This window comes from Oncorhynchus masou, chromosome 12 (assembly GCF_036934945.1).
Source record: "Oncorhynchus masou masou isolate Uvic2021 chromosome 12, UVic_Omas_1.1, whole genome shotgun sequence".
NCBI lineage: Eukaryota > Metazoa > Chordata > Actinopteri > Salmoniformes > Salmonidae > Oncorhynchus > Oncorhynchus masou.
In genome coordinates this window covers 67,694,335-67,711,920 of record NC_088223.1, presented here as the reverse complement: position 1 = coordinate 67,711,920, position 17,586 = coordinate 67,694,335, and the positions used below count along the sequence as shown (strand labels likewise).

General features: G+C 43.2%; 1 protein-coding gene across 2 annotated transcripts in view; it reads right to left on the bottom strand.

The window, feature by feature from the left end:
- Positions 1–17,586, bottom strand: part of LOC135550702 (cytospin-B-like) — a 151,246-nt gene that overhangs the window by 53,323 nt on the left and 80,337 nt on the right. For both annotated transcript variants that reach the window (XM_064981743.1, XM_064981744.1), the window contains 7 exons: positions 16,976–17,049; positions 16,539–16,714; positions 11,553–11,749; positions 11,003–11,109; positions 10,739–10,811; positions 9,755–9,899; positions 6,214–6,316 (listed from right to left, as the gene is read on the bottom strand). In XM_064981743.1, the coding sequence (XP_064837815.1) occupies positions 6,214–6,316; positions 9,755–9,899; positions 10,739–10,811; positions 11,003–11,109; positions 11,553–11,749; positions 16,539–16,714; positions 16,976–17,049 (875 nt within the window). The remainder of the gene's footprint in view (positions 1–6,213; positions 6,317–9,754; positions 9,900–10,738; positions 10,812–11,002; positions 11,110–11,552; positions 11,750–16,538; positions 16,715–16,975; positions 17,050–17,586) is intronic.

The window sequence follows — 17,586 nt, the reverse complement described above, 5'->3', positions numbered from 1 at the left end:
TTCTTCACCACGCTGTCTGTGTGGGTTGACCATTTCAGTGATGTGTACGCCGAGGAACTTAAAACTTCCCACCTTCTCCACTACTGTCCAGTCGATGTGGATAGGGGGCTGCTCCCTCTGCTGTTTCCTGAAGTCCACAATCATCTCCTTTGTTTTGTTGACGTTGAGTGTGAGGTTATTTTCCTGACACCACACTCCGAGTGCCCTCGCCACCTACCTGTAGGCCGTCTCGTCGTTGTTGGTAATCAAGCCTACCACTGTAGTGTCGTCTGCAAACTTGATGATTGAGTTGGAGGCGTGCATGGCCACGCAGTCATGGGTGAACAGGGAGTACAGGAGAGGGCTGAGAACACACCATTGTGGGGCCCCAGTGTTGAGGATCAGCGGGGTGGAGAGGTTGTTACCTACCCTCACCACCTGGGGGCGGCCCATCAGGAAGTCCAGGACCCAGTTGCACAGGGCGGGGTCGAGACCCAGGATGACGAGTTTGGAGGGTACTATGGTGTTAAATGCTGAGCTGTAGTTGATGAACAGCATTCTTACATAGGTATTCCTATTGTCCAGATGGGTTAGGGCAGTGTGTAGTGTGCAGTGTGATTGCGATTGCGTCGTCTGTGGACCTATTGGGGCGGTAAGAAAATTGGAGTGGGTCTAGGGTGTCAGGTAGGGTGGAGGTGATATGGTCCTTGATTAGTCTCTCAAAGCACTTCATGATGACAGAAATGAGTGCTACGGGGCGGTAGTCATTTAGCTCAGTTACCTTAGCTGTCTTGGGAACAGGAACAATGGTGGCCCTTTTGAAGCATGTGGGAACAGTAGACTGGGATAAGGATTGATTGAATATGTCCGTAAACACACCAGCCAGCTGGTCTGCGCATGCTCTGAGGACACGGCTGGGGATGCCGTCTGGCACAGTATTATCCTCAAAGAGAGCAAAGAAGTTGTTTAATTTGTCTGGGAGCAAATCAAATCAAATCAAATTTATTTATATAGCCCTTTGTACATCAGCTGATATCTCAAAGTGCTGTACAGAAACCCAGCCTAAAACCCCAAACAGCAAGCAATGCAGGTGTAGAAGCACGGTGGTTAGGAAAAACTCCCTAGAAAGGCCAAAACCTAGGAAGAAACCTAGAGAGGAACCAGGCTATGTGGGGTGGCCAGTCCTCTTCTGGCTGTGCCGGGTAGAGATTATAACAGAACATGGCCAAGATGTTCAAATGTTCATAAATGACCAGCATGGTCGAATAATAATAAGGTAGAACAGTTGAAACTGGAGCAGCAGCACGGCCAGGTGGACTGGGGACAGCAAGGAGTCATCATGTCAGGTAGTCCTGGGGCATGGTCCTAGTGCTCAGGTCCTCCGAGAGAGAGTAGAGCAAGACATCGTGGTCCGCGACGGGGCTGGTTTTCCTTTTGTAGTCTGTGATTGACTGTTGACCCTGCCACATACCTCTCGTGTCTGAGTCGTTGAATTGCGACTCTACTTTGTCTCTATACTGACGCTAAGCTTGTTTGATTGCCTTGCGGAGGGAATAGCTGCACTGTTTGTATTCGGTCATGTTTCTGGTTGCCTTGGCATCATTAAAAGCAGTGGTTTGCGCCTTCAGTTTTGCGCGAATGCTGCCATCAATCCACGGTTTCTGGTTGGGGAATGTTTTAATAGACGCTGTGGGTAGAGCATCACCGATGCACTTGCTAATAAACTTGCTCACCGAATCAGCGTATTCATCAATGTTGTTGTTTGCCGCCATGCGGAATGTATCCCAGTCCACGTGATCGAAGCAATCTTGAAGCGTGGAATCTGATTGGTCGGACCAGCGTTGAACAGACCTGAGCACGGGGGCTTCCTGTTTTAGTTTCTGTCTATAGGCTGGGAGCAACAAAATGGAATTGTGGTCAGCTTTTCTGAAAGGGGGGCGGGGGAGGGCTTTATATGCGTAGTGGAATGATCCAGGGTTTTGCCAGCCCGGGTCGTGCAATCAATATGCTGATAAAATTTAGGGAGCCTTGTTTTCAGATTAGCCTTGTTAAAATCCCCAGCTACAATAAATGCAGACTCAGAATATGTGGTTTCCAGTTTACATAGAGTCAAATTAATTTCTTTCAAGGCCGTCGATGTCTCTGCTTGGGGAGGAATATACACGACTGTGATTATGATCGAAGAGAATTCTCTTGGTAGATAATGCGGTCAGCATTTGATTGTAAGGAATTCATGGCCAGGTGAACAAAAGGACTTGAGTTCCTGTATGTTGCTATGATCACACCACGTCTCATTAATCATAAGGCATACACCCCCGCCCTTCTTCTTACCAGAGAGATACTTGTTTCTGTCTGCGCGATGCGCGAAGAAACCTGGTGGCTGTACCGACTCCGATAACGTGTCTCGAGTGAGCCATGTTTCCGTGAAACAAAGAACGTTACAGTCTCTGATGTCTCTCTGGAAGCAACCCTTGCTCGGATTTCGTCTACCTTGTTGTCAAGGGACTGGACATTGGCGAGTAGTATGCTCGGGAGCGGTGCGCGATGTGCCCGTCTACCGTGCCTGACCAGAAGAACGCTCCGTAGGACCCTTCTGCGGTGTCGTTGTTTTGGATCGCCGGCTGGGATCCGATCCATTGTCCTGGGTGGTGGACCAAACAGAGGATCTGCTTCGAGAAAGTCGTATTCCTGGTCGTAATGTTGGTGAGTTGACGTTGCTCTTATATCCAATAGTTCCCCCCGACTGTATGTAATAAAACCTAAGATTTCCTGGGGTAACAATGTAAGAAATAACACATAAAAAAAAAAAAAAATACTGCATAGTTTCCTAGGAACGCGAAGCGCGGCGGCCATCTCTAATGGCGGGGATGCAAATTTGTGTTCCAAACAAAAAAAATACAAGTGTGCTTGCTCTATTTCCTCAACTACACAGCTAGGATAGCTCAAAAAAAGCACCTTATCGTTGGAAGACTCTTCTTTGAGTCATAAAAGTGCATTGAAATGACTTAATAAGTGTACAATATAGAGAGGTGTGTAGTCACTTGGAGACACCAGTTAGTCCTCTCATTCAAACCCTTGTTATTGTCTTATGTTGCACCAACTACCCCACAGGAATATTGTAATCAAAGTACAGAGTATTTTGAAATTTCGTTATAAAGAAATGCAGCACAACGTACAGTAAATGTAAAATGCACATAAAATAAATCAATAGTGTAATGCTTGGATTCAGTCCTGTGTCAGGAACTTTTTCCTGAACTTTGGTCTAATCATTTCCAAAATGTTTCCTGTCAAATCGCAACCATACTTATGCATATGCTTTTCATATGTATTCTGTAAGAAACATTTCAATTTAGTCCTATCCATATAGGCCAATTCCCTTAAATGTAAAGGGTTAGTCATTCCATGAACAGAAATACATTCCCATCCAGCTATTAGCCAAAGCCTCTTATTACATTCCAGAAACCAGCTAATTATTATTCCCTCCAGCAGAGCTACTGTGTGTAAAAAGAGATCATATAATACTGGTAGGTGCCAATACCCCACAGCTAGAAGCATTGAGATACAGTTTGTGTATGAAATAAATGATCAGAAAACAGATAAGCAGTCACAAGTCTCCATCAAGATTGGGACCATGTCCATCTCCCAGTTAAAGGAGATCATAGGTGAAAATACAACAGCCAGTGTACAGTATAGTAGAGCCCATTCAGATGCAGTTTGTGTGCAACTAATCTACTCTAACGTTCACTAGTCTCTATCAAGATCAGACTATCTGCTGACCAGATATCTCATCTCCTGGTCTCCTGTTTTCATCACAGAGGATTTGCAGTGAGTTAGGAACACAGGCATCGAGTCAGAATGATGAAAAAAGTACCACTGGAACACTGTGCAACCAGGCCAGGGAGAGGGCATGAAGGTAGCACAGGGTGGAGGGATGACTCAAAGTTCACAATCCAACGTGCCTGAAAACAGGAACAATTGATCTGAAAACTCATCCAATAATTTCTGACCATTTATCAGGGACCATTTATCAGACGTAAGTAAAGCTAGGACATGTTTTGCCGTAAAGTCGCCTTTAAACTTGTCTTAACACAAGTATCTGCTTGGTCGAGCAAGGTACAGTAGTCTGTCAATTGACTGAAGTCAAACCCCTGGACTATTCTCTAGGGTGCTATGTCAGTTGCAGACTTGGTGCTACTGTAAGCTAGCTAGCACACCCCATACTGCGATGGAATGTAGCTAAGAGGGAGAACAGAATGGTGCAGAGACCAGGCAGAACCCCAACTTCATTCCTTAGCTTTTGTTTACCGGCTCAAACCAATATCCCCTCTGAGAGTGTTAGCTACATTAGCTGGTCTGGCACGGCACACTGGCCCTCACACATGGATCACATCACAGAGACCCAGTACTAATGCCACTGGGCTTAATGGACTCCTAAAACTGGCTATTAGCGGAAGGCTAAGCCAGGTGAATGTGAGTGCAATGGACGTTGGACACAGGGCCTAGAAAGGGAACACACATATTCACGCTCATGCACGCTATCACTTACATGTCTGCTCAGACACACACGTGCACACGAATTCACACAAGCACGTGCACACGAATTCACACAAGCGCGCGCGCGCACACACACACACACACACACACACACACACACACACACACACACACACACTTGCGTTTACACGCCAGTTCCGTAGACACACATCAGGTGATCATGGAACTCAGGAGCTGATCGTTGACTTGTGGACTACAGGAGACAGAAGAGAGAGCCCGCCCCCATCCTCATCGACGGGGCTACAGTGGAGAGGGTCAAAAGCTTCAAGTTCCTAGGCGAGCACATCACTGAGGACTTGAAATGGTGCCACCACACCAACACCGTGATGAAGAAGGCACAACATCGCCTCTTCAACCTCAGGTGGCTGAAGATATTTGCCATGGCCCCTAAGACTCTCACAAAATTCTACAAATACACCATTGAGACCATTCTGTCGGGCTGCATCACCGCCTGGTACTCTGCCTGGCACCTTAGACACTGTCACCAGCCGACTCTTGTCCGGCACTGCACCTTGAGACTAATGCCCCATGCACGCTGGTCACCTCATATTTAGTTTATATACTGTTGTTTACTCACTGTGTATGTTTATACTGTATTCTCAACATATCTCATCCTAATATACCTACTATTTTCCTTCCAAATTATATACGGTCTATACACACCACATATTTACATTCTGGATTCTCATACATGCTCACTTTACTTGGATTGTTATTTTTGTATTTCTTGTTTAGATCTGCAAATCTGTGTGGGTGACCAATACACTTTGATTTGATCAATTCCACTGTATTCTTTGAGCTGAATCACTTTTCTTTGATTTTCTGACATTGATGATATCATCTTATAGGCACACAGTGAGGACAGGTGAGGCGATGGTTTGTCTATAAACACAGCAAGCTATTATGTCAAAACAGCCTAAAACCTCAAAAAGTCATGTGTTACTGGCCAATCTTTAAGAAACCCATTGTTAGTCATAACATTATTTAATAAAGAGCAAGTTATAAACCAAGAGATTCTTAGTAAGCTGTCTCAATGTGAGACTAATAAGGACATAGTACTGTAAAGGAATTCTCGGGTACTTTCGTATACTTTTAAGCCACTAGTTCTCAAAGTAGCGCTTACGAGCCAAAAGTGGACCCTGAAAATTAGGTACTACGTCAAATATGTGTAGATATGTGCACGGCGTCATTACTCTCTCTCTCTCGCAGCTCTGTGGGTTCATCATGTGCATCTTGCTAGCTGTCACCCCCCATATGGCGAGGGCCTGAAGTTTATTGGGTGAACTTGAGTTGCTAGGGGGCATGCCAAACAGTTGTTTTCAAACTAGGGATTTTGTGGCTAATTGAGGTGACAGTAATTCTGCTCATAGATTATGTATGTACTATATAAACTACACATTGACACATCCAGCCCAATGCGGGAGGTTTAAAAAATACTTAGAAGTCTCCATCTTTAAGATGGCTTCCCTAAACTAAAAGTGTTACCCACCAAACCTTGGATTGAAGGAACATTCACTGCACAGTATGGACTCTATAATGTATGCAATTTTTGGGTGCCTGAAATCTAGAGAGAGCGAGATAGGAAAAGAGAGAACGAGTGAGAGTGAAAGGAGAACGGGAGGGCGAGTGAGAGAGAGGGAGATGAGGTTATGATTTGAGTCTCTGACCCAGGGCCCTTACCGGATAGCCTTCGGTTTTCATCTGGCACCACTTCAGTAGCGCGTTCCTCTTAGAACCCCCGTACTCCCGCGCCAGTGCAGCCAAGGGGTCCTTTCTTTCCACACTGACACCAGGGACAGACACCACAGCCATGGACGGAGAAGGAAACAACAGTAATGTTATGACATCTGACCTGTGTGTGGGGACGTGTATCCTCATAAAACCAGCAACCTCACATACACGCACGCACGCACGCACACACACACACACACACACACACACACACACACACACACACACACACACACACACACACACACACACACACACACACACACACACACACACACACACACACACACACACACCCTGGAGCTGATGTGATCCCCTGGGCTGTCATAATGAAAGCTAATCAGAGAAGAGTAGTCTCTGTGGCCATGGGAACATCAGGAGACACCCTGGTCATTGCTCTCACTTAGCAACATGGTCAACATGAAACACATGCTGTGAGTCACAACATACTTTAGCTTGGGGAGTCGGGAATTGTCTTAACAAATGTTGCTGTCGAAAAGCCTGTGTATGAATTCACTAGAGTGATATACTGTGGAGAAAACAATAACAAGGAGCAACAAACACTTTCACATGCACAATCTAGTGTGTGTGTGTTGTGTGTGATGAGATTTTAATAGTAGAATATTGGGTCACCCTCAATATCACATTAGTTATGCATCTTTGTCATTAGCTCAAGATAAACAATGGCAGTCAGTAAAAACTGGGGCAATCAGGTGATATATACAGATATGTTCAGTGACCCTACTGTAATCCTCTCTCAGTTCATCACTGATCTAACGGTGAATCGAATTCAGTTGAAACTGTGTCACTGAGTATGACTGTTAAGATCTATCGGTATGAATGTGTATGAAGGTGTGTGTAAGTGTGTGTCATCTACTCTATGTGTATGGAACGGTGGTGATGTGTGATGTTACAGGTGATTCATGAAAGTCTCTGGAGCTCTCTTTCTCTGTATTCATACTTTACTTTGTAGTAGCAAGAACAGTACTGTTAACTAAAGTCTGCGCAAGCACAGGTACACTACCGTTCAAAAGTTTTGTGTCACTTAGAAATGTCCTTGCTTTTGAAAAGGCCAGCATCCCGGAGTCGCCTCTTCACTGTTGACGTTGAGACTGGTGTTTTGCAGATACTATTTAATGAGGCTGCCAGTTGAGGACTTGTAAGGTGTCTGTTTCTCAAACTAGACACTCTAATGTACTTGTCCTCTTACTCAGTTGTGCACCGGAGCCTCCCACTCCTCTTTCTATTCTGGTTAGAGACTGTTTGCACTGTTCTGTGAAGGGAGTAGTACACAGCGTTGTACGAGATCTTCAATTTCTTGGCAATTTCTTGAATGGAATAGCCTTAATTTCTCAGAACAGAATAGACGAATGAGTTTCAGAAGGAAGTTCTTTGTTTCTGGCCATTTTGAGCCTGTAATCGAACCCACACATGCTGATGCTCCAGATACTCAACTAGTCTAACAAAGGCCAGTTTTATTGCTTCTTTAATCAGCACAACAGTTTTCAGCTGTGCTAACATAATTGCAAAATAGTTTTATAATAATCAATAGGCCTTTTAAAATGATAAACTTGGATAAGCTAACACTACATGCCATTGGAACACAGGAGTGATGGTTGCTGATAATGGGCCTCTGTACCCCTATGTAGATATTCCATTAAAAATCAGCTGTTTCCAGCTACAATTGTCATTTACAACATTAACAATGTCTACACTGTATTTCTGATCAATTTGATGTTCTTTTATGGACAATTTGTTTTGTTTTTCATTCAAAAACAAGGACATTTCTAAGTGACCCTAAACCTTTGAAAGGTAGCGAACATACAGTGCCTTGCGAAAGTATTCAGCCCGCTTGAACTTTTCAGGCTTCAAACATAAAGATATAAAACTGTATTGTTTTGTGAAGAATCAACAACAAGTGGGACACAATCATGAAGTGGAACGACATTTATTGGATATTTCAAACTTTTTTAACAAATCAAAAACTGAAAAATTGGGCGTGCAAAATTATTCAGCCCCCTTAAGTTAATACTTTGTAGCGCCACCTTTTGCTGCGATTACAGCTGTAAGTCGCTTGGGGTATGTCTCTATCAGTTTTGCACATCGAGAGACTGAAATTTTTTCCCATTCCTCCTTGCAAAACAGCTCGAGCTCAGTGAGGTTGGATGGAGAGCATTTGTGAACAGCAGTTTCCAGTTCTTTCCACAGATTCTCGATTGGATTCAGGTCTGGACTTTGACTTGGCCATTCTAACACCTGGATATGTTTATTTTTGAACCATTCCATTGTAGATTTTGCTTTATGTTTTGGATCATTGTCTTGTTGGAAGACAAATCTCCGTCCCAGTCTCAGGTCTTTTGCAGACTCCATCAGGTTTTCTTCCAGAATGGTCCTGTATTTGGCTCCATCCATCTTCCCATCAATTTTAACCATCTTCCCTGTCCCTGCTGAAGAAAAGCAGGCCCAAACCATGATGCTGCCACCAACATGTTTGACAGTGGGGATGGTGTGTTCAGTGTGATGAGCTGTGTTGCTTTTACGCCAAACATAACATTTTGCATTGTTGCCAAAAAGTTCAATTTTGGTTTCATCTGACCAGAGCACCTTCTTCCACATGTTTGGTGTGTGGCTTGTGGCAAACTTTAAACAACACTTTTTATGGATATCTTTAAGAAATGGCTTTCTTCTTGCCACTCTTCCATAAAGGCCAGATTTGTGCAATATACGACTGATTGTTGTCCTATGGACAGAGTCTCCCACCTCAGCTGTAGATCTCTGCAGTTCATCCAGAGTGATCATGGGCCTCTTGGCTGCATCTCTGATCAGTCTTCTCCTTGTATGAGCTGAAAGTTTAGAGGGATGGCCAGGTCTTGGTAGATTTGCAGTGGTCTGATACTCCTTCCATTTCAATATTATCGCTTGCACAGTGCTCCTTGGGATGTTTAAAGCTTGGGAAATATTTTTGTATCCAAATCCGGCTTTAAACTTCTTCACAACAGTATCTCGGACCTGCCTGGTGTGTTCCTTGTTCTTCATGATGCTCTCTGCGCTTTTAACGGACCACTGAGACTATCACAGTGCAGGTGCATTTATACGGAGACTTGATTACACACAGGTGGATTGTATTTATCATCATTAGTCATTTAGGTCAACATTGCATCATTCAGAGATCCTCACTGAACTTCTGGAGAGAGTTTGCTGCACTGAAAGTAAAGGGGCTGAATAATTTTGCACGCCCAATTTTTCCGTTTTTGATTTGTTAAAAAAGTTTGAAATATCCAATAAATGTCATTCCACTTCATGATTGTGTCCCACTTGTTGTTGATTCTTCACAAAAAAATACAGTTTTATATCTTTATGTTTGAAGCCTGAAATGTGGCAAAAGGTCGCAAAGTTCAAGGGGGCCGAATACTTTCGCAAGGCACTGTACGTGTGCATTAGTTTTGGTGCCAGAGTGCCTCTGAGTGTGTCTCCAGGATGGAGGGCCCACCTGAGCTTGCTGTTGTTCCTGTTGTAGCTCATGTAGTGGCTGCAGCTGCTGAGGGTTGCTGGGGACTTGATGACCGACTCCAGGGAGGGACTCTTCCTCATAAGGCTGCTGGGCTTCAGCTCATCCCCAGAGCCCCCGAACTTATCTGGGAAACACAACATCAGGAAACAGGGAGGAAGGGAGACGTGGACAGTGAGAGAAAGCGCATATTTCACTGGAAGGCCATGGTCTCTTCCTCCCCCTGAAATCTCTCTGGCCCACAGAATACTACTGATCTGAACATAATAGAACAAGGCCAAAGACCAAATTAGGTTATATTGTGCAGTGGTATAGTTGGTGATTAAATTGTTTGGGTGTAGTAGAACTACATAATGTGCTGTCCTTTTTGCTGTCATTTGGCAAAATAAACTCTAGCTTCTCAAAGTTCAATCCCCAAAAGGGAGATGAAAGAAAATGTTCACATATTCTCCAGTTTCTTTACTCAAGTAACATAATGCAGCTGTGGTTCTAACTAAACATGCACTGTTTCAACTGAACAAAATAACTAGGCTAATCAGAGTAGACATTTGAGTTTGAGTCATTGGCCAATCCTTGGTCAGAGCAATGAGTCATTCAAAGCTAATGTTCAGTCACAATGAACTTCATCAAAAAGATGGGACTGCTGTCTGCAGGATTAGTTAGATTTATACTCTGATACTGTTTCTATAGATGTAGGATCTTAATTTGATCACTGTTTTGTTGTTGAGAATGCTAACTTGTAGTGTATTCAAGGTTTAAAAAGGCTTATAAACTTTGTAACATCCACTTTACATTTCAGACTTAATTTGCCCTAACTTAAAATGTATAAACCCTTGCAAAATTTCCATTAATTATAATACACATTTCCTGTTGCTGCAGGATTCTTTTCCTGCTGTAGCAAACAGGCTCAAACTAAGATCATACAGTACATCTGTACTTGCTTTCTCTACGGGGTGTGTCACTTACCTGGATGAGAGAAATCTCCATGGTTGATCCTTTTCTCCAGTGTCTTTGAGAGTGGTTTGATAGACGAATGCCTCTATCCAAAACAAAACAGACTTTTAACAGTCCAATTCATGTCCCAGACATACTTTACTTAATGGCTTTATAAAGGTATTAAGTAGCTAGTTTATAAATTATAAATTATTAGTTTATAGATAATTCGGTAACAAACTGTTATAACACCTTGGTTGATATTGTAGTGCATACTGAAGAGGGCCTGTACTGTACCTGAATGGGGGAGACTGCAGCTGCAGGTGCTGTGCGGACGGGGATCCCACTTAGAAGGCTTCTAGGTGAGGAGTGTATCTGTACCGTGTGTCCAGGCCCAGGTCCATCTGCAATGCTCAACACATGAGTGTACAATAGCCAAGCCATGGGGTGGACGTTTAAGTGGAAAGTGAATGAGGAAGTGATCAATTGATACCGTATTCCATGATTATGTCCCATGGACTCCTACGACTATCTTTTACACCTTGTTAAGCAAATAGACCTCCAAGGTTAGACTGTTTAAGTATGATGTTATTGGTAAGGGTTCCTTCTCTATCACTGCTGCTAAGCCAAGAATGTTTCCCCTCAACAGCCTGTCGGCCAGTCATCTGTGCTTGATTGAACTTGCCTAGTGCAATGGAACCAAAGGAATAGTCACAAAAGTGCAATCCCCCCCACCCGGCACTCCAAGCAGGTGCAATCAAACGCTCAAAGAACTTTGAAATATTATTTTAACTCAGGTCTGCTGGTCTGTGTGGAGGAGTGAGAAGGAGGGATGCTCTGTGCTCACTCTGTACTGCTGTGTCAAAGGACTTGATGAGGGATTTGACGGTGGCTCCAGGCTCCGAGGGTGAGGAGGCAGCATTGCTGTTGGTGTTGATTGATAAGGAGGTGGGCGGTGTCTGGGTGGTCTGGGTCATAGAGATGCCACACCAGTGAGGACTGCCGTCTGATTCCGACAAACTCTCAGAGTCGCCACGCAACAACCTGAGAGAGACAAGGGGAAAGAGATGCTCACAGTACAATATGACACAACACATACTGTAGCAGGTAGGAGCGCTGTTTTATTTAAGAGGATGGCAGATGTGTGTGTGGCTGTAGTCTATACCTTATGAGGGATTCTTATCATTACATTGGTTTACTAAGTGGTTTGTAATCAAGCATTTCACTGTAAAGTCTACACCAGTTGTATTGGCCGCATGTGTTAAATAACATGACATTGTATTTTACTTGGGTGTTGTATGATTACGTACAAGTTCCACATGTGAAAGTCAATAACTGGGTCTAATTTTACGCAACAACACCCGAACTGCAACAAAAAGTATGTACAAAGTTTACTCCATCCTTTCCTTGTGGACATTAGACTGCAGATTATGAACAGAAAGAGCCTGAGGGAGTATCGTCACTAATGGATGGATATGGAAGGGCTGAGAAGGGAACTGAAGTAAGGAAACTGGTGAGGAGGAAGCAGAACTACTGTAATGTCAACCTCCCAAAGACAGTGGCCTCAAACAAATGCATGCAATCAAAGTCAAGACTAGAGTCATTTCATTTATTGACTTTCCAATGAACAAATACAAAATACTTTTAAACAGACAGACAAACACATTATATTGACTATTTCTCTAGATAAATAGTATTGTATTTTTGATATGTCACAGGTATTAAAACCAGAGTCCAAGTCTCAATAAGATTTCACACCGAAAATAACACACCAAAATGTTGCACATTCACTTGTTGAACTGTTGAGCATGGCTTTAAATCAAAGGCAGAGAAAAGGAAATCAACACAGTTAGCACCATATGTCTTACGATGAGGTGGCCTTTTTTGGCAATATCGAAGTTAAACTTAACCAGCACATCTATCTGTCTCTGGTCAAAAACAATGGCTTGTGTATGACTGCATCTATTGAATAGACCTGTTACTAGGTAATAATAATCACTATAACCTGAGGTTTACAGGATGGCAGTTGGTCATTATACACTTCTAATGGGTGTCACGACGCCAGCATCACTTCAACGATCTGACGTCTACCCTGAAGCAGTCATCAGAAATGAGAGGCTTTTTATTTGACCTGCTGGGGTTGCGTTAGAAGTACTTCAGAATGAGTGATAAACCCTTCACAATGCTTTTAGCTCCCTGAAGTTCAGAGTGGAATATTATGGCCTATAGAACTACAGGACATTTTGATGAGTTAGGCCAGTTCATAATGACTTTTAGGCACGGCTGTAAATCTGAGGCAGAAGACTGTTTGAATTGGTCAGTGATCAGCAGTTGATTACCCTTATGGCTTAAATTCACAGTGTCCTTCCTGAGAGGACATTATTAGTGATAACGTGATAATGACCAGTGATAATGTAATAATATACTGTCTGTGGTTCAGTGTTGTTGTCTGTAGGCAGAACTCAAACTGGTGAGCTGAACTTCAACTGTAGCTCAGTGATTACACACACAACGTAGGACTACTGACCAGCGCAGGTAATTGATGTTTTGTCATTCTTGATATTCTGGTAAATAACGCCATCTAGAGATACATTATCACACCACATTATCGGATCTAAGTAGCCGTGAATACTCTAAAGTGAACTGATTGTTGATTATTACCATAAAAAAACGTCAATATCATCCAAGCACTTTTTGAAGTAACAGATATTCCAAATGGTCATTTATATGAAACGAATCATAATAATAACCACAGATGCACAACTTACTAGAACAATAAAACCAGCTGTGATCAACAAATATAACTTGACATTTTTTCTATTTAGCTTTTTTTAAGTTGCACTTGGCCTGAAACAAAGTAATGAAGCCTAACAGAAGAAAATAATCTGACTCAATGATAACTGGCAGCGTAGAGCTGATAAACAGACTGTTTTGGCTCCAGTTTTTTTCAGAGAACTGAACAAAAATATGTCTCATTCTCATCACTTGTTTTCTTAACAAATCAGTGACTCTTCCTTAGCAACATATTGAGTAAGTGAAAATTCACCACTGAGGCAATTTAAGTGTCTAAAAGGCACAAAAGCAAATAGGAATCAGTAACAGAAACCCCTCCTATCTTATCATCAGTCCCCTCTCTTGACCGATAGAGAGGAGAGATTCATCAACACAAATACATCTGAAAACACTGCAAACAATACAGATAAAAAGGTGTACAGCATTTTAGAAAGATTTCACAAACAAATATGTGTTAATTTGGCAGCCAAGTGCTGTTTCACAATAGATTGGATTAACAGTAAACCACAGTCTGACTCTGTCTGTCTGGTAAACCAACCTTGCTAATTAACCCATCAGAATTACATACCACATAACTGTTTTTATGGTAATACTGAATAAAGCAACTCTGTACAATAATACTGTCAGTCTGTCTTCAGAGGGTCCAGATGTGTTGTGGTTGGACTTTTCTACCGCCCCTCTACTGCAGTCTTGGTATCAAAACTGGCTCCAGCCCCAAGTCTGAAAAACAAGACCGAAACCAGAGACAACATGAGTTGAAATAAATAGAGAATATACCCTCTTAAAAATCCATGTACTTGTCTACCTGTAATTTGTTTAAGACCCCAACTGGACATAGCACAGCCAGAGTGGTTTATTTCTCTAAAGTCACTATAGCAATAAAGGCTATTTCCTCTGTCTGTCCCTCTCTCCATGGGTCTCTTAGCTGGCTATGAAATCAAATCTGTCTATATGTCTCTGCGATCAGTATACAATGCTATACAGACCAAATGTTGTTTAGTTAATAAAGCAGATGATAGCATGAGTACAAATCATGCCGTGTCATACTACTAGACAATTCTCTAGAGGAACCGAGAGACTAGATAAAGGATTGATTCAACAGAACAGCAGGTGGCGCCAAGTACCAAAATAACATTTTAGTAGCAGTTTTTGTTTTTAATTAAGCGAAGCAAACCCCAGCCCACTCAAATGAAAGGACACAGGCAGCTGATAGATAGTTTGTGCAGCTGCCAGCCAGTCAGACAGACAATCAGCAGGAAGCAGTAGGAAGCAGCAGGAAGCAGTAGGAAGGAAAATCAGCAGTTCTAGATCAGCAGTAGCATTCCCTCTAAAGGCATCATTCACTGAGCTGGCAGTGCAGTGGACTCACCTGGGCTTTCTATAAGGAGCCATGTCTGAGAGGGGGACATCCTTGAGAGAACGAACGATCTCAGGGAGGAGGGGAGCTTCTGGTCTGGTACGTCCCAAGTACGTACGGGGAAAGTAAAGTAAAATACCGCATTCTTCTTTACGTTCTAAATGACACGTTTATATGTTTTATGTCAGGCCAGCTATATTAGAAACTAACTGATGAGCTCTGTAATACTAACAATACTAGCCAATTTGCCTCTCATCATACTGTCACTGCCACTGTCACTGCACACAAGACACAGGACCAATAGGCTGAGCTTTTCATCAACAAACCAACCAATCATGGCAGGTAGCCTAGTGTTTAGAGCGTTGGGCCAGTAACCGAAAGGTTGCTGGATTGAATCCCTGAGGTGACAAGGTAAAAAATATGTTGTTCTGTCCCTGAGCAAGGCAGTTAAACCCAGTGTTCCCCGGGAGCCGAAGATGTGGATGTCGATTAAGGCAGCCCCCCGCACCTCTCTGATTCAGAGGGGTTGGGTTAAATGCAGAAGACACATTTCAGTTGAATGCATTCAGTTGTACAACTGACTAGATATCCCCCCTTTCTCTTTCCAATCACGTCCCTGGCAGCACAGACCATGGTGTACAGGTAGCCACATGAAACAAAACAGAGGAATGATGCTATGGCCCCTAAAGTGTCTGTCTCATTTTATTTTTTGAAGAGAACCGACTCAAACAGTTTAGTGCTGCCGTCACTGCAGTCTGGGCAGCAGCATTTCTAGACAGAGCTTAGGCCACTATATTAGTGCTACACTATGCCGATAAAACAGCTTGTCTCAGTGCTAGGGTCCATTGCTGGTCCAGTGTGTTACAATCTCGGTGGTGGTGAGTGGTAGACAGACTGATAGAGCAGTCAGTGTATTTGCAGCAGGAACCAGATAGACAGACCAGGATAATGCATGAGGAGACTGACTGCTAATCCTCTATTAGCAAGGTTTGCCAAAGCCCAGGATTTGAAGCCCCCCAAAATCCCAGGATTTGAGGCTATTAAGATATTATTATTATTGGACTTAATGGTGAATCATATCCTAAATTGGCAGCTAGCGTCACCTCGTTTCTATGCATCCCCCACCCCCAAAATGCTGAACATCATAAGCTACCATGACATCAAATCAGAATTTTGGGGTAGCCTCTTAAAATATTTAAAAGGGAACCGATTAATGGCATATGGAAATACAAATGGTTCCTTCCAGCTCGGCAATAGCCTCCCACACTGCATGCTATATGAATCTGACTACTACATTGAACACTCACACCATCAGTGGGATATGGCAAGCCTTATAGTAGCTGCAGCTCCAGGACAGAGTGTGTTAGCTAGGATAGAGAGAGGCCCAGTGCTAAGATGGAGCAAGAGGGGAAAGGCTAGGGGAAAGGAGAGGAGGTTGGATAGAAACAGAGGGAGTAGTAGGAGAGGTATACTGTAGGTCAGGGCTATTCAAATCTGGACCCTTTAGACCAATTACACTTCTGGGTTACATTCTTCCTATCTCATAAGGGGCTGATTTAGACCTGGAACATCAGATGAGTACATTCAGGTAGAAACAAAAACCAGAAGTGTTTCGGCCCTCCAGGACCGTAATTGAATAGTACTGCTGTAGGTACTAAACGCTCCCAGCCATACAGTACATACCTGACTCCCTGCAGCTGCTCCAGGTCTGAGGAGAGCTTTGCGCTGCGACCCTGCTCCTCCTGTAATCTCCTCCTCAGAGAGCGGATCTCCTGCTGGGCCTCCACCTTGATGTCGTTGGCCACCACTACGGCTGTCTGGAGGTCTGCCTGGAACCGTCGCCACTCCTCCGTCTCATCCTGAACACACACACGCACGCACGCACGCACGCGCGCGCGCGCACGCGCACACACACACACACACACACACACACACACACACACACACACACACACACACACACACACACACACACACACACACACACACACACACACACACAGTATACCATATGAGGATTGTGATTCTCTTTGCATCATAGGAGTCACAAACCTTGACCATCTTGACCACCAGCAAACCACCTGAAAGTATATAACCACTAACAGTCAGATCACTCCTACCTTCATCTGCTTACTCAAGATCTTCAGCTGCCTCTCCACTTCAGCCTTCTGCTCCTCCAGCTTCTTGAGTTGGTCTGTAAAGAAAGATAAATATATCATTACTTTGAGAACATCAACCACAGAATACATCTGCGAAAGACACATCATAAACAAAGCCATTGCTGCAACCATTTCTTCGGTAAATCTAACCTCTTTTACCAGTGGAACTACAGGGATAATTTATATCCATTCAAAATGTCTTTCTCATTATATAGTATGGTTATTATGAGCCTGCTATCAGTTAAATCTGCATTGCTACAGTTGAAGTCGGAAATTTACATACACTTTGGTTGGAGTCATTAAAACTTGTTTTTTAACCACTCCACAAATGTCTTGTTAACAAACTATAGTTTTTGCAAGTTTGTTAGGACAACTACTTTGTGCATGACACAAGTCATTTTTCCAACAATTGTTTACAGATAGATTATTTCACTTATAGTTCACTGTATCACAATTCCAGTGGGTCAGAAGTTTACATACACTAAGTTGACTGTGCCTTTAAACAGCTTGGAAAATTCCAGAAAATGATGTCATGGCTTTAGAAGCTTCTGATAGGCTAAGTGACATCATTT